The following is an 18,079-nucleotide window of genomic DNA, read 5'->3' as shown; positions in this document are numbered from 1 at the left end:
TTAAATAGTAAACCAGCCAATACCCCATAATAACAAAGCAAAAACTGAGTTTTAGAAATGTTGCACATTTATCAAAAAGGAAAAACTCAGTATTTTACTCAGTACTAAGTGTAGCACCCTTGGCAGAGATTACAGCCTTCAGTCTTCTTGGGTATGATGCAAGAAGCTTTGCATACAAGGATTTGGGGATTTTCCCCCCACAGCCTTATCATTTTGGATCGTGACCATCGGTGGATAGTTATTTTCAGGTCCCTTGAGAGGAGTGTGAATGGATTCAATGCAGGGCTCTAGTTGGGTCTCTCAGGGAAATTCACAGAGTTGTTCCTTGGCCACTTTTGCATTGTCTTATCTTTGTCCTTAGATTGGTTGTCATTCTCGAAGGTGGCCCCTTGGTTCAGTGTGAGGTCCTGAGTTGGATGCCTGATTTCCTGACGCGACATTTAGACTTGAGGCCAAACAGTTCAGTCTTGATTTCATCAGACCAAACAATCTTGTCTCTCACAGTCCAAGAGTTCTTCGGACTCCTTAGGTGCTTTCGTGTGTCTTTCATTGAGGATAGGCGTCTGTCTGGCTACTCTGCCACAAAGCCCAGATTGATGTAGGCTGCATTTAATGAGCAAAGTCTGAAGAGCATTTTTAGTTTAGTGAATAAATCAAACAGAATGCTGAGACATTCCGATTTCATTAAAGCTGAAAACAGTCAGCACGTCAAGTTTAGGAGACACAATGTAAGAGCTGACACATCCCTTATTCTGAGGAGCTTCCCCTAACTTAGCCACTTACTTTTAGCCTCTGGATGTGAAGTGAATGTGGCCCCTCATCACACTTTACCTCAAATTAATACAGAAAATCTGGTAATTTCAAATGGTTCCCATACCCTTTTTTTACCACTGTTGATGCTTCGACTTAAAACCTTGGGGCCGAGAACAGTTTTGGGAATTTTTCTGTGGTAAAATAACCACAGCTGTATTCTCCGGTCACAGGGTCACATTGCACACTGATGTAGTCTTTATAACAGCTGTAAAACTAGTCACTTTGGACTTAAATTGCTCCAATACTTCAGCACTTATCATGACACTGATTACAGCTTTGAAAGGCTAGTGAGTTATCTTCAGCAAATGTAGCTTTTGACATCCAAGCCTTAATTGATAGGAAGGGCGCTGCTAAGCTGTCACTCACTGCCATATAAAGTTCAGGCTGAGGTGTTCCTGACCTCTCTCCTCGACTTACAGTGTGTGGGTGGAAAACCTGAGCGGTTTAGTGGTAAGGTTGGGCTCAAAACACTTTAGAGAAAGTTTGATTCCCACTGTCGCATTAACATTTTGTTTATTGGTTCAGTCTGTCTTAGACAGGTGTAACATGTTCGCTATAAATAGGCCTGTCGCGATATGCAATAAATCAATTAATTGCGCGATAAATTAAAATGAGCGATAATTTTTTGCCGGCTGCAATAAATCGCCGGATGGTGTTTTTTTGCCCCAACTGAATTCTTCAAGGCAGCGCGCAGGGTTAGGCATTCAGTTGGTGATGGTTATTATTTCCTGCAGCGCAGCCTTAAAGGCCGAGCTGAGGGCACAATAAGTTAACCCCCTCGTCACGTCTCAGTCACTTGTAGCATTGGTCTCTATGTGGGAGGCGGAGCCCTGGCGTTGCGCAGTGCAGAGTGCAGCATGAAAGTCCCGAGAGGAGAAGAGAAAAAACATTTGGAAGAATAAAAAGATGAAGTTGGTTTCTAAGCCGAACGCGACAGCTGCCGTGTGGGAGCACTTCGGCTTCAAACCCAACGGCCGGGGCGAACCAAATAACTTATGCGAGCCGACATGTCGCATTTGTTTGAAAACAGTATTGACAAAACGCGGTAATACTTTTATTTATTGTTTTTGGATGTTTTGTTAATTAATTCTGGATATTTTAAATGTCTTCCAGATGTCCAGTTCCAGTGTTCTTTAAAAATAAAAGTTTATTGATCTTCGAAAGGGTGTACTTGCATTATTATGCCATTATCATTATATAAGTTGAAAATGGTGTCAAAACGGCAATATTATCGCTTATCGCAATAATTTCTGGGGCAATTAATCGCACAGAAAAATGTGTTATCGTGACAGGCCTAGCTATAAAGATACCAATCTTCAAAATAGTAGATAATTGTCAATAATTGTTGAGAGAAGTGTCACATTATTATTCATTTTAAGTTTAGAAACTGATTGTAGGTGATGTGGTGTAGGCGATTTTAAACTTTTTTCTATATATAGAAAATGACCAACAGCAGAACATTTTACAAATACATTTTGATCAATTTTAGTTTATACTGCCACACTGTGCTTTCACAATCCAAAGGCATTATAGCAACATATATTGAACCTTTGTTATATTACTATTGATGAAAATTACATTGTGATAATTACTATCACCCAGCCCTACTCTATCTTAAACCAACTCTATGCTTAACCTTTAAAGCAGGTCTTATTTACTCTGACCATTCTAGCATGATTTCTTGTCTTTGTTTCTTTATGTTTGAATAGTAAACAGTATTGGCTACATGGTTATACTTTTCTACTGAACCCCTTTGATGATCTAATGAATGAGCTTAAATTGTCCCTGCTGTTATTATAATTATAAATACATTTAAATGCTATGCTGTTAATTTCAATGATTAAAATTCCAAAAATTTGTAACTCATTTATGGGACTGAATCTGTGAGACTGATTTTATGAGACATCTTCTGAATAACCGAGATTACACCTACATTGAAAAGTTCAAATAGAACCATACAACCTATTGCTGCCACTTTCATTTGTTCTATTTTTAACCTTGGTTCCTGTAATTTTGATTGTAACTCATTTACGACGGAATACTTTCCAACTCCGCTTCCTTCCAGGTGGGAACCAACACGGATACAAAGCAGTGTGTCAGTATGACAGGGAGGTTGTTTCAGAAGCGAGCAGGTTAATAAGTATTCTCCCGGGCCTCCTCCCTGAGCCATGTGAAAAGCGAGGGCTTGGCATTTCTTGTTTTTGAACCGAGTCCTGAGTTCCTAAAAGTTTACACAAAAGCCTTGTTGCCTAGCGGCGTGTGAGAACCCTCACTGTGACGGCGAGGCCTGCTTTTGTGTGTGTGGGTCTCTCACTGAAAAAGATCTTCTTTAGAATCAACTGGAATGCAGCCGGGTAGAGAATCCCCCCCCCACCCTTTTCTTAATCTCGTTCATTTTCTGCAGGCAGGAAGGAGCCATTCAAACGCTTCTTGCAAAAAACTTTTTCATGCATATAAGGCCCTCGACACTTTGTGTGGTCCGATTAAAACAATTTGGTAACATTTAAACTGTGAAATTTGTCGGACACAAACCTCTGGTCACTTCTGCATGTCAATCTGAATGACGACAACATTCATTGTGCTGTAAAAACATGTTGTTGATTTTTTTTTGTGAGAAGTAACACAATTCTATGGAGAGCAAAGTGAGTTTAAAACCTTAAATCACTAGCACCCTTTTAAACAGCAACTTTAATTTTTAATTATTTTTATTTAGATACACTGTACAACTTCTTAAAACACAAACAATTTATAACATGCACTAATGTGAAACCTCTATAAGATTCCTATAAGGGATGATTGAATCACTATATGCTCCAGAATATTTTCACCACAAGAGCTCATCCATCCTTGTATTCTGTCACTACCATCCTACTTCAGTGAGTCCAAACAATGCCATCAATTTGGAGAACAACACAGACAACTCACCTTTCTTCTTTTGCATAACAGGGGCCTGTACTATGAAGCAGGATTTGCGGTTATTGGGGTCACTTCAGGTTTACTTGAGGGTTTTCAGTCTCATTCACTTTGTATCGGGGTAAATCACCATGGTTACTTATGCTGAAGGGCTAGGTTACGTTGGAGATAAAAGATCAAGCAGTGTAAAAGCACAGCCCACTGGCCAATCGATTCCTTCGAAACATGACATCACTGTTCTTAGAGGATCTTGTGGAGCTGGTGTGGATTGTTAGAGGGTCTCTGCAGAGGACAAGGGTCCTCCGTCACCGACAAAATCCTTTTACCTATTCTGATGAGTATCCTTATAGGGAATGATAAATGTCTGATTGGTTAAGTTGATCCCCACCACTAACACACCATGTAAATCTCAGTCTTGTTCCAAATGCGTCAGGCACATCCTGTCACCAAAATACCAAATATGCTCTGTCACCTTCTGTCGCCGTGGCGCATGAAAATAGATTAAGATGTTTTTTTTGACGAGTAATTGCAAATGTTTCCACCACAGTGTGTCCTCAGAGTCAGTGCTGACAGTTTGTGTCAAACTAAATCTCATTATAAAGGCTACATTATGTGATTAAATGAAACATTTCATCTCTCATCCAAAAGGCATCTTCAGTTCTGTTCAGCAGTTCTCATTAGTAAAGAACAGACTCATATCTCAATGCCCGAAGTTATTTATGTTGTTCCCACACGTTATTATGTCGTGGTTACTTAATAGACTTTCTTTTGTCACCAGGGGGCTCCGTAATTTTTTTTTTTTTACCAGCTGTCCATCCTGCATTTACCAGCTGTAACTGTGTATCTTTTACTTTCTCTTTAGATAATGTGTTTGTTCGACTATTTTTATGATAGAAGAGTTTGCCCCTCTTCGCTCTGTATTTGGCTCTGCTGCCAGTGATTGGTGATTGGTCATACGTAGTAAACCCCGCCCCTTTGTTTTCATGCACGCGCTCAGATCTTGATGAGGCAGAACCTGAGTTGATTTAATTGATAAGCAGTGTGACTGCTTAGCCTGATTTTGATTGTTAGGTTAATTTCACCCGGATATCAGAAAGATAACCTGGATATGTTGAACTTCCTTCGTAGTACAGGCCCCAGGTCAGATATAGGCTTATAGGGGTAATTGGAACACATCGCAGCCAATAACATTCCAGGTTTAACAATATATAGCAGGCCAGGCTTCTATGAAATGCCTTTTTGATTTGTATTGTATGAAGTCCAGTTCATACCTTTTTGTTTTTGGGAGTAGTTATAGAGTTTCCATGCACATTCCACACAGAGTCTTGACCCGATCACTTTCCTTTCCCGCCTCTCTCCTAAACACAATGGTAAAAAGATAATGAGTGCATTCATGAAGACCTGTAGCAACAAGTGGAACTCAAAACATGTGCTGTTCAACACAGACATACAAAAACTAACAAAGAAACTTCACTTTTGTTTTTACCAGCTTCCTCCTTCTTCATCAGCCTTCTTCTGTGTTTGCTGTATATTTGTCAGCAGAGCCCACTGCAATTACAATTCCCATTGCATGCCCAGTTTGTGTAAGTATGTACACATTATTTTATGGACACAGTGCACCCACCCTCACAGGAAAATATGGGCAGGCAGCTGCATGTAGAATATAGAAGATTGGTCGGTGTTAGTATTGTTTTCACCTCATTTGGAACAGGATGTGTGCTCATGTGTGGCTGTGGCTCCGTTGTATTTTCAAGGTCATCAGGCACTTCTTCAGTCAGATACTTTCATTAGGCTAGTTGTGACTTTTTGATAGTAATCTCCTGTTACTTTTCAAAAGAGATCAAGATATTGTCTCTATTGAAATTGTTTAAGGAAGGTACCCATTTACTTTTGGGTTTTAAATTGTTGGGCTTGTGCACAAAAAATGATTTGGCAGTCAAAATGAATTGCACACCAAGGGTTCATGGTTCAGTTGAAATTAAAGTTTAATGTTTTGGAAATAATCCATTTCTCTCTCTGGATGTAGCCATGTTTGCCTGCGGCGCTGTGAATCACTCTTGTTGATGTCATCTGCACCATGTTGTCTCATTCTCTGCTGTGTTTCCAGTAATGAAAAATACAGTCATTAGAGGAACTGTCATCACAGATTAGACTCCAGGGATCAGATGGGACATGCCTCTTCCTCTGCAGGGTAGAGCTGTATAATCAGTGTTGAGTTGAAAACGTTGCTTTCACCATCTCTCACATCCTGTGTCCGTCTCCGGTTACCAGTTTGTTCGTATATGACCTTGTCATGTTCCTGTGGAAATTACCTGTTGCAGGGTGCTAATCCTTTTCACCATGCTGTTTTTCGTGTTATTCTTTAAAAACGAACCACCCATCTCTAGATAAGTTGTATTGCAATGCAACATAATATCTTAGGCTTAGGCTAATTTATATTATTAACAATGTCATCTTGATTTGATAAGAGGTTTTTTGGAAGGTCGCAGAGCCACTGCTGGGAAGGCATCTCAGGAAGTAACGGAACAGTATCTTCAACTCTGGCAGGGATGGGTTCTGATAACTGTATCCATGTTGATACATGCAGAAGATGTTCTCAGGTAAAATCCTGCTAAACAGTACTACTCAGCACACATTTTATTTTGAAAGCACCTGCACTTCTCGCTAATGATGGAGCATTTTTAAGACCTGAGTATCTTGACCTACAGTAGACTGGTCTGGCTGTTGTAACTGGTTCAGACCACTAAGGTGCGTCCTTATCAGAACTACTAATGAAGACAGTAATGTTGTGTTGTGTTCATCGGGCTGCCCTTTTAAAAGAACGATTGAGACCATAAGAACAGTTAAACATTGTGTGTAGTTAAATTGAAGGAATAACACGTTTCTAATCATAACTGATAGAATTAATATCCAAAGATATGGAACTTAAATAATTACAATGCCTTCCACTGAGCTTGTAAAGACGGAGAAACTGTATGACAGCTCAATGTCTGTCAGTTGTTGGATTTGAATGATAATGAGAAATAAGAGGAGTCTCTTGAGGTGCGAGATCCCTTTTCCTTTTTATCGCTCTCTTTCCTGTGGTTAGACCAAAGCCACAGAAGTGTGTCACAGAAAAAATCATCAAACCACAGGAGTGTGTGTGTGTGTGTGAAGTGTGCAGTGATTAGGACCATGTTCTTGCTTGTTGTTTTTTTTGGTCTCACTGTTTGTGAAGAGCTTGCTGTGCTGTACAGCAGTGACCACATATGACCCCTCTTTGTGGCTCTCATTGCAGATTATTTCAGTCCAGCTCACATGATCACACAAGGGCTGGACAGTAGTGATGTCGGTCCGCTCTGCCCGTTCCCTTGTTTTGCTGTTTGCCAGCTTACTATGAGCAGAGCACATGCTGACTTGTTTTCACTCCATTCATGTGTTTCCTGTTCTCTTCCCCTGCAGCTAAGAGGATGAAGGGGAGGAATCCTGGCGCTTTGTGCGGTTTTTAGCAGCAGAAGAATCAGACCCACTGGCAGCCTCTCCAGCTCCTGTTTGACACCTCTGTCTGTCAAGGAGCTCACCATGAGTTAGAGGGCATCGGCGAGCCTTGCCAAAGCGGCCTTCCTCAGCATCTGGAGACAGCAGCATCATTCGCCCTGCTTCATGAGCCAGCAGGATGCGGCTGAGGTCCTCGCACTCTCCGAGCGCCTCCTCATAGCGTCACACAAGGGACAGGCCGACAATGTGGTCCAGCTTATCAACAAGGGTGCAAAAGTAGCTGTCACCAAGGTGAGTGAATGTGCTGTGCTGCAGTCAGATCTAAATTTCCATTTGAGCCACACTTTGGTCCATGACTGGATATTATAAGAGCTTCCACAGCTGAAGCATTTAGGTTGGTTCCAACAAAGTCTGCAGTGATTTGCTGGTGTAAATCTGTCAATGAAGCTGTCTGGCGCAGGTAAAATGACGGGACAGAGGTAGCTGTAAAAGTTGGATCTCAGCCTACGCTTTGTTTGTGGTGTGTAAACAGATCAGATTTTGGAGAGGAATCAGTTGTCTTCCTTGTATACACATCTGTGATACAAAATGTATCCACGGGACTGGGTATCATTCTAAATAATGTGATAGAAGTGCCAATTTGATACCTTATTATGTACCTAAACTTTTTTCAATTGCGTACTAGAAAGAGATATTAACCTTTGACTCAGTTTGTATTTCTAAGCTTTTCTAAAGCTTTCAACCCCATTTCTTATCTATCTAATATTTCATTTAGGCATTTTGACACTGCAACCCCAGAAAATGTTAGAAAAGGACAAATCCCTTAAAAACAAACTCACCTGCATATCAGAAATTGGCAGCTTTCAGATCTTTGCACTGATCATTTCCATTGTCCCTGTGTGTCGTATTACAAAGAGTTCATCAAGCTAAATCAGCTGAAAGTGAATTAAACTTGAATTTAGTTTAATCTGATAAGTTGACCCAGCATCTATTCTCCATGCTGATCAACCCCTACAAGGACTAGGCACTGACTTTTATGCACACAGAGATTTAACAACATCAGATGGAACACACGCACGCACGCACGCACGCACACACACACACACACGCTGTGAGGCATTGCTTTATTCTTTCATCCCAGATCTAATATCTCCTGTAAACCTAGCAAAGGTCAGAGGTTGTTTTACCAAGATGTGATGTAACCCTCGCCTGTGCCACTTAGTGCCTGTGCTTATCTGCATGTAGAATAATAGCCTGCTTGTTAGAGGATGCACAGTGAGAACAGGCTCAGGACTTCTCAAATGTGTTGTCAATCAGTGCTGGATATCAAACCCAATCAGGATGCTCTCAACAGCAGAGAATACAAAATTGTGCTCTACTTTAGTGCTGAAAGCTTTCATTGATTATTATCTTATTTACTTATTCTTTGATTTTAGATGCTATGTCTGATTCTGCTATTCATAGATATTTAATCATTCAAACCATAATTTACCCAAAAGATTTGACAGATTCTCGGGTTTTGTCTTAAAACTTTGACCTATTAAACAAAAATTAAGCATTCTAGACTATGAAGATTGTTTGACACAACAACGATATCGCAAGCTCCAGTTACTAGCTGTTTCCAGAGTTTTTAATTACATCTTATGGGGTTCATCAATTATGTAACTTGAGTTATGTGATAACAGGTGGTTGTATGAGGGGAGAGAAGCTTATGTCTGTCTCCGACCCTTTCCCCATCCCAAGTAGTTAATGTCAGCACGCCTGTCAAGCTGTCTAGATGCACATATGGTGTTTTAATGACGGTGTCAGGTTTGCAATTTAAACTAGAATAGGTGTTGTCAACATACATGATTTTATGCTGAAAACCACATGTCTCAGGCAAACAGGCAACAACACTTGTATTACAGTACTTTATTATCAGTTTAGATGCTGATGTAGCATCAGTTATATCAGAACTGAGTAATTCATTGAAAGAAGAGTAAAGAACGACACTGGAGGCTTTTCTCAACAGGAAAGGTGCTTTCACTCCTCTCCCGACTGAATTCAGCAACTGACACACTGAGAGACTGATGGTTCATTCAATCAGCTGCCACGTTTTTATTTTGAAAGCACCTGCCCTCTTCTAAACAGGTACCAATGAAGGTGTCCCAGATAGTTCTGTGTATGAGCCATCTGGTGCGTCAGGGTACAAGGGAGTTGGTATAGAATTAGGTATTCAGTTTATTTGTGTGAGACTATATGTGCGTGTCTGTGAATGTGTTTCAGTCTGCCAGAGGGACTTAAACGTCAAACTTTTTGAATATATAAGTATTGGCTGATTTATCAATATCAGAAATGTTTTGTACCCTACGAACGCCAGTTGCATCGCCCCTAAAAATCTCTGTAGGTCAGGCTTTCATATACAGTACTTTAAGTGTGATGGTACTTTAGCCATATTGTTTTTTTTTTTGTAGTTTGCCAGCAACCTGTCTGGAAAAATGCTACAGAACCACTGCATCACCCTCTTAGATGGTTTACGTTTACAATATTTTCTGAGCTGTAACAGCACATGATTAAGTCACAGCGGTTTCATTTAACAGAAGATGAATTGACATGAAGAGCCTGTATCTGCATTGAAGAAAACAGTATCTGCAGTGGAGAGACTCAGGATCAGGCTTGTACATCTCCACTTAAAGTATATCAGCCTGCAGTTTGAGCTTACCCATGAGAACCTGGCATTTTTACTCTGGGTGACCATCATAGATTTGTTTCCCTAGACATGACAATGACAGGTGTGTTCATGCTGCATGTTCCTGGAATTAAAAAGGAGGTTCGATTTTTCTGACACATGTGTAGAATCAATGATTTAGTGTCTTTAAAAAAAAAAATGCTCCATGTCAGATGCCTGAAATAAAAGAGAGCTGAGTTCTCTTCATGTGTTAATGCTTCATACTGAATGTTTTTGTTGTGCATCATGTGCTTTGCATTTACTGTTCTCGCACTGCTAAACCCGTTTTCCATTGGAACATGAACACATGGCATCAAACTGCAACAGCTAAAACACAATTATATGAGCTGATGCTCGCTCGCACGATTGTGTTCCAACCGGCTGCATTTGGGTGTTTTGGCAAGGCGCCATTGTAGAAGCTTAATCTAGGATAAAGAGGGCAGAGTTCGTGCGAAACATTCCTCTGCTCAAGACAAGGAATCTAGGGATGTTTTTTTTGACGGCTAATATGATGAATGGGACTGAGATAGAAAATCATAAATCAGATGAAGAGAGGGAGGCAGAAAGGATTAGGTGTTAGGGCGTTTGATGAGGTTTACAATGAAGGATTTTGGAGTTAAAAAAAAAGAGAGGAGATGATGTTTTTGCGTGATCAACGCTGGGTTTACAATTGGGAGAGTTCAAAAGACATCTGTTCAAACATTGAGGCAAAGCCTGATTTTCCTTTATAAACTAGTGACAACAAGTGGAACACACTGAGTGTAAACAATTATTTTCAATAGCATTTGTGTAGTGGAATTCTCAATATTTTGACCCAAAAATAATCAACACAAAGTCCACTTACTAACATAGTAAATAGTTCAGTCCAGAAAAAGATAGTTAATAGCTTTTTGTAATCAAACCTACATGTACAGAGTTTAAGAAACTTACCTAAAAATTGAACGCGACTGTCAGGGGGGCGCAATGTCACAGACAAAAAAAAAAGAAAAAAGACCGACGACCTGTCACTGGTTAGTGAAAGTGCCGGCATGGTCAGCGCTCACCATCACTGAGACGACACCCTGCAGAGTTTGTGCGATTGCTCTTGTTTCCTCTATAATTCAGATATTCATTGCTTTATAAACAGTCTTTTTAAAGACTCACTCCTTCCTTAGTAATACCTTCCTGCACCTGCAGCAGGCGAATAAGAGAGATGTTAGTTAAATACAATCTATGTATACACACCAACACAAATGGAAATAATCTACAAAGAAACAGTTGGTGAAAATACCTATATAATCTTAATAAGAGTTGTGTAGTGCCTGGGACATTTTATAGTTGGAAAATAAACTACTGCTTTTTCTGGATCCATGGTTCTTAAAGTAACAGGCCCGATCAATGTCTATATTCAAGATAAGCTGACAGGGTTAGTAAGATAGAAGTAAGCTATGAGAAACATCAGTCACTCTTTGTAAAGTTATTTTACAGGCACCACCAAAGTCAGGTTAAAGTCACTTAACTTTCAGTGTTTGATGAATTTGAATTTGACTTTGAATTTAAGGCGTAAACAGTGACATTCAACATAAACCTTTTGTATAGTCACAATATCCATTATCTCATGTTCCTTTATTTTGTGGAATATGTAGTATATTTTTATTGTAAGAACAAACTGTATATTTACACTTGAAATTTCGGTTAGCAGAGAAAATTGTGAAGACTCTGAACTTATGTTGAAGATGTGAGCCTGGCCCTGACAAACCAACCCACAGACTCACAAACAGACCGTCAGTCAGTCTGGAGACGACACAGTTGCCCTGATTGCTCGAGGCTTGCTGTGTTTACCTGAGCTCCCTTGGTGGCTTCCCTCCAAGTCAGGCCCAGTGTAACTCGATCCGGGGGCCACATGAATGCAGAGACGAGCTGAGCCGCTCCCAAATAAAGCGCACACCTCCAAACGCCGAGATAATACCTGGGGTGTGATGTGGTCTGTGCTGTTGTGTGGGAAAAACACTTGATCTGTAATTAAACTGTATTAACTCAGGATAATTACAGATTAAGTGACATTGTGTGGATGTTGTGTTTGAAGTTTGACTGTTTATCTACTCACTGACTTCCTGCTCTGTCTTCGTCTCCATGCAGTTAAGCAGCGCTCATTATTTTGGATGTAATGGAATTTCAGGATGTGTTGAGAGCTGGAAAGACATTTCCTGCTGCTAATTCCCTTATGTCAGCTCAACCTCCATGGTAACACACAAAGCATTCTTGGATTTCAATTTTCTATATCTTCCATTATAGTGTCGATTTCAAAACAAAAACAAGATATAAAAATATCTTCTTATTTAATTCAAGAGTCTTCTACCACCTTTTTTCAGTTTCTTTAAGACTTTGAAATAGGGCTGTTTTCCCAGGGAATAATTCATGGATCTTGATGAAAAAAACTAGGCACAGTTAAGGGTTATGATTTCTAGGAGTGTGTTCAATTTGGTGCATTTTGATTCAATAGAAAGGGACTGTTAGGCCTGAACTCAGTGAGTGATGTAGTTTGGTTTTATTTACCCAGGCAAGGGCTGCAGCAGTAAATTGTTAAGCCTAGATGTAAAGACTCCCAGACAATCAATTTTAATCTATATTTAACGCTAAATAACATGCTCGTTAAATAAGGTATATGTCATATGTGGCATCTATTGCACTTCTGTCCTTCCTGGGAGAGGGATCCCTCACATGTGGCTCTCTCCGAGGTTTTTATGTATTTTTACCCTGTAAAAGGGTTTTTAGTAGTTTTTCCTTACTCTTGCTGAGGGTTAAGGACAGAGGATGTCACACCATGTTAAAGCCCTATGAGACAAATTGTGATTTGTGAATATGGGCTATACAAATTAAATTTGATTGATTGATTGATATGATGTTTTTCCCTTATGATAATTGTTTTCTATTCTTTCTTTATGATGTATGAAAAGTTCTTCTTTGTTTCGGGTAAGGTGGCTCATATACCCTAGCTCTAGCTACTTAAAGAAAGGTGCTCAAAGAAAGATTTATAAAATCGTGTTTGATGAGATTGAAAAAGCAACCATTAATAAGAAAAAACATGACAAATAATGTTGATTCCAAATGATGGGTTGTCATTCACAGGGATTAACCATCATGTGCCTGGAGCTGTGATGATGGATGTAATGCATGGCACACAACCTTTGGACGGCTCCCATTGGCTGATCCAGTGCTTAAGGGAGCACATTTTGGGTGGGATGGATTAAGATTGCAGTTAACAGATATTTTCATTATGAATAAACTGTAGATTATTTTCTTCTTCATCATTTATTCATGTTGACAAAAAAATGTCAGATAATATTGAAAAAATTTACCGGATATTCAGTTTACGATAATGTATAAAAACAGAAGGGATTGTTTAGTATATGTCGCTTCATGAGGAATTACCAAAACACTTAATTATTCATTTTCTGTTGACTAATCATTTCAGCATATTGTTTCAGCTATATACATAGTTGTTGTCCTTATTTTGAATCACAGACTTTTATTATGAAATACTTTTTATAACTTAGTCGATTTTTACGATCAATCTTAAATCTTTGACATTTCACACAAATATCTCCTTCTTTTTATTAATATGTTTTTCTTCCCTCCTTTCCAATCAATAACATGTTATTTGTATAGCCCATATTCACAAGTCATAATTTGCCTAAGAGGGCTGAACAAGGTGCAACATCCTCTGTCCTTAACCCTCAGCAAAGGCGTTGACAAATCTTTTAACAGGAAACCAATGTAGAAACCTTAGAGAGAGCTACACAGATCCTTATCCCAGGATCACAATAATATATTTACAACATTCATTCTTTAAGAGATGAAGGGAGCAGTAATGTATTATCAATGTAATTATAGTGGTCCCCCGACAGTCTATGACGGTAGCAGCGTAATTAAGCACTGACTGACCCGATCCATCTATAAGAAAAATGCAAAAAATTTGATACATAAATTTAACAGAAACATTTTTTATTGTCCATTGACAATTTGATTATTCTTGAATAGAAAAAAACATTAAGCTATTTTGAAATTCCATTACATTGGGATAGAAGCAGAAATCTTAGGCATTGGTGAATAAAACTAAATAATTCTTCCAAGGAAAAGTAAAACATGCTTTAAGGTTTAGTCATTTGGGTGAATGGGTCCTTTAAACCTGCCTTAAGTTAAGAGACCTTTTTGCTATCACCCAAAGATCCTTCTGTTGACAGGATGCAGAGTTTATCCTCCACTCAGCTAACATGAACAGCTGGGCAGATTGTGCACTATTCTCTTAAACCATGGATTAAGGATTTGTTTGCTTTCAGTCGACTCATTACTGAGATGTATTGTACTCTGTCTTCAGTCATAGCATCAGCTATGACACTGCAGCAGTATCTGACCCCTACACTGTGACTTGGTGTGTGGGACAGCAGCGGTGGGTTCCCTAACTGCTTCTCTGCGGAGTGTGTGTGCTTCTGTTGGGTGCACTGTGGTGTTTTTTTCGTGGTCTTGAGTTGTTTATGTTTTGTGTTCACAGTATGGCAGAGGCCCGCTGCACTTGGCTGCCTATAAAGGCCACATCGAGGTCGTGCGTATCCTGCTCAAAGCTGGATGCGACCTGGACATCCAAGACGACGTGAGTAGAATCATCTGTGTGATTGCTGTGTCGGCCATCATCCCACTTTCATCCACCTCCACCTCACTCTGCAGTCCTGATCAGTGGTTACCAGCAGCCGCTTCTCTTTTTGCTTTCAGCGCTGTTTATGTTGGAATATTTTTTTTTTTTTATACTTTTATTTCTTTATTTTAACACAACTGCAGTCTAATGACCTCTAGTGGCCTTGAGTGGGACCCTTTGGACTTCCCACTTGTGGGATTGCCCTCAGGATGCAAGTCCTCCTTCCCTAAAGAAAGAGAGAATCCAGATCTATTGCGCTGCCAAATTCACTCTCTGTGGTCAGTGAGCTCCAGAACAGGCTGCGGTACATCCTCCAGGACTGGAGGGAGCGGGAAGTGCACACTGAGGCAGGAGGAGGAGCAGGAGGGGAGAAGACACAGGAGGAGGGCTTGGAAAGAGCCTAGAGGATCAGGGAGAGTGAAGGAGGTTAGACAAACCTGCTCCTACTGAGCCAGTGGAAATCTGTCCCCCCCCCATCCTTCCTTCCCCTGAAAAAATGCCGCTCATCTAATGCCTCTGCTGCTGCTGCTGCCCTCGGCTCACTTCTTATCTGGCCCGGAATGATCCTCCCCTCCTCCTCTTACTCCTGTTTCTCCTCTCTCTCTCATGGAAATTGTTGCTTATTGCTCTTCCAGCACTCTCAAACCTGACTGGCTGAATCTCTTTCACCACTAATCTGATCTGTGTGCAGGAATTCCATATACGACTGGGTATAACTGTGAACTGAACTTTTTTCCTGGGACTGTACACTCACTGCTTTCACATGGTTATATGGACCACAGTACACTCCAGCAAACAGACTGCAAATATAGCTGTGTGAGATTAGTTGCTGTGGTTTGTATAACTGTTATATCGTGATCTTCTTAACATTGTTATTGCGTAAGTAATACTTACTTTGCAGATGTTTGGAACATATGTTGTGCTTATAACATCTTTCTAACAACACTTTCAGCATGTGAAGGGATAATTGGTTTTACATATTAAAATAAATAAATATAAAATAAACAGTAATATTAGCTTAATTAAGTCCTGTAACTTGGATGAACTAGCTTCTCCGCTCAGTTATGGGAAAACCCACCTTCTGTAGCACTGCGGATTTCATATTTCATATCTCTGACTGCTATACTGTCTAGCTAACCGTGAAAGGTTCTGTGATCTTAAAGTTCCCACAATGACTGGAAGCTTTTCACAGACCCCCCCAGTCATGGTAGTGCATCACATGCTGAACATGCATGTATGTGTTTGTTCGACGCAGAGGAAGCAGACATATAACCCAAGTCCCCAATAACCAAACTATTTCTTAGAAATTGCATTTCCAACTATTCTGAATCATTAAAAAATTTAAATAAATTATTTTTGTAAGTAAAAAGATTTAGAGATTTATGAATGTTTGCATCCTGCAAGAGCACTTGTAAAATAACATTATACTAAAAATATCACATAGGCGCTCCAAGATTTTAACATGGTGAAATTGCTTTGTATGTGGATTGTTCTTTTGTTGTGTTGCCATGTTGTCGTGTATAGTTAGTCAGTGTTCCGTGTTTCTCTGCTGGCAGGGGGAGCAGACGGCGTTACATCGGGCTGCCGTGGTGGGAAACAGTGACGTCATCAGCGCTCTCATCCAGGAAGGGTGTGCACTGGACCGACAGGACAAGGTGCAGCTGAAAAGACAGAAAAAAACACATAGAGAAGTTAATGTTACCTCTGCCGCAGTCGGTCAGAAGAACACAGTCATTAAAAGCCATTTGGTGATCTCAGAGAAATCAGTCTGTCTGTCATCGGCTTCACAAAATATTCCTCATATGAACAGTAGAGTATTCAGAGTCACAGTGAGAGGAGAAAGGAGTTCTTCTTTAATAACAAATACTTTATTGAAAAAAAAAAAATTCATTCAGCAGTACACTCACTCTCAAAACAGCCAACCGATGAATTGGTCAAGTTTGTCAATTTAAAAAAAAGCAGTACTTGTTTTTTCACATTTACAGTAAAAATCAGTCCAGTCAAAAAATTTTGATTGAAATACTAATTAACATTGTAAATAATTTCCTCCTCACCACCGTAAGACATAAAGGGCAGTTCAGCTACATTTATTTTGAAATGATTCCGTCTTTTATCGAAGCTCACATGATGTCTCCTTTAAAATGAGCTCAACCACAGAAGTGTAGTGTTCATTGACAGTAGCTTCAAAGTGTTTCGAAGGAATAGAGTCATCAGAATTGCTTGTATTATCAGTTTGATGTAGTAAATGTGACTTTTGTTTTCTGTCCTCTCAGGATGGAAACACTGCTCTCCATGAAGTGTCCTGGCACGGCTTCAGCCAGTCGGTCAAACTGCTGGTGAAAGCTGGAGCCAACGTTCATGCAAAAAACAAGGTGATTCTATTGCGGAGTGGTCAGATTTGGACCAGAGCACTTAAGAAATATGTTTGCTAGAAGCTCTGTTTTAATATCCAGGTCTCACTCAGTGCTTCTTATAGAAGAGGTATTCAAAACAATAACGTTATTGTTCCAAACTATCCAGATTGAATCATTGAAAACAAAACCTTGTGACTTGTAGAAATGTCTTCCTCTTGAAATGAAATATTTCTAGGTAGTCTGTTATTAATGGGAAGTTGATGATGCCTTCGAAGGAGCTGCAGCTGCCATAGTGGCGACTGATGATCAGATATTTTGTACTTAAATGAGTGTGGAAGTTAATACTTGAGCTTGGAAGTTGTTCCTCTAAAAAATCTAAACTCAAGGTTCATCATTGTTTCATCATAACCCAATCCTTAACCATTCCCATGGATTAATAAAGACCTGGAGCAGAATGGAAGACATATTACTATCTTGTTTGGAGAAAATTTTACTAGCTAGAATTATTGTATATAAACTGGGATCAATGACTATAATTCACTTATCAGGATTTTCTTTAGTGTGTTCAATAGTTTGTTACGCTGCAAAATTATAGAGATGAAAAAGTTCAGCTTTATTCACAGTCTCTTTTCAGGATTAACTGTTTTTATGTATCCCTGTATCTTGCTCCTTCTTTAAATACTGTATGTCTATAGAAGCACATGATGAAAGTATAGCAGCAGTAAAATAGAAATGAAGAGCGTTGCCAACACATCAATGCACAGCAAACCTGAATTAGATCTCTCCTCCTCTCTCAGGCAGGGAACACAGCTCTCCACCTTGCGTGTCAGAATGGTCACGCTCAGAGTTCCAAGGTTCTGCTCCTGGGAGGCTCCAGGCCGGACAGCAAGAACCTGGTATGTTCCCCCTCCTCTTGGTCTTAAATGCAATACATTTAAACATCATGTCATCATTTTCACAAGTGTTGCGCTTCAGTGTTATCACCTTGATCAAAGGAGATAGAGGTTAACTCAAGTGGTATCAGCACATTAGAGGCTTTTCTTGATTAGAAAACATGTTTTTGCTCTTCCCCTGACTGGCTTCAGAAAACTAGATGGGTAGTGATTGACAGATGGCTCAGTCCTGACCCTCTGGCCCAGGTTT

General features: G+C 39.8%; 1 protein-coding gene across 5 annotated transcripts in view; it reads left to right on the top strand.

Moving 5' to 3' along the window:
- Nucleotides 1–18,079, top strand: part of ankrd6b (ankyrin repeat domain 6b) — a 37,805-nt gene that overhangs the window by 8,139 nt on the left and 11,587 nt on the right. For 2 of the 5 annotated variants that reach the window (XM_053445635.1, XM_053445634.1), the window contains exons 1-6: nucleotides 7,353–7,494; nucleotides 14,442–14,540; nucleotides 14,726–15,008; nucleotides 16,139–16,237; nucleotides 16,856–16,954; nucleotides 17,734–17,832. In XM_053445635.1, the coding sequence (XP_053301610.1) occupies nucleotides 14,443–14,540; nucleotides 14,726–15,008; nucleotides 16,139–16,237; nucleotides 16,856–16,954; nucleotides 17,734–17,832 (678 nt within the window). In that variant the 5' untranslated portion in view covers nucleotides 7,353–7,494; nucleotide 14,442. Of the gene's footprint in view, nucleotides 1–5,215; nucleotides 5,310–7,167; nucleotides 7,495–14,441; nucleotides 14,541–14,725; nucleotides 15,009–16,138; nucleotides 16,238–16,855; nucleotides 16,955–17,733; nucleotides 17,833–18,079 lie in introns of those variants that run through there. The other 3 variants (XM_053445639.1, XM_053445636.1, XM_053445637.1) reach the window with 2 other exon arrangements.

This window comes from Pleuronectes platessa, chromosome 17 (genome assembly GCF_947347685.1).
Source record: "Pleuronectes platessa chromosome 17, fPlePla1.1, whole genome shotgun sequence".
NCBI classification, from domain to species: Eukaryota; Metazoa; Chordata; class Actinopteri; order Pleuronectiformes; family Pleuronectidae; genus Pleuronectes; species Pleuronectes platessa.
Note: the sequence above shows the minus strand (reverse complement) of the source record. Positions and strands in the feature narration are given on the sequence as shown.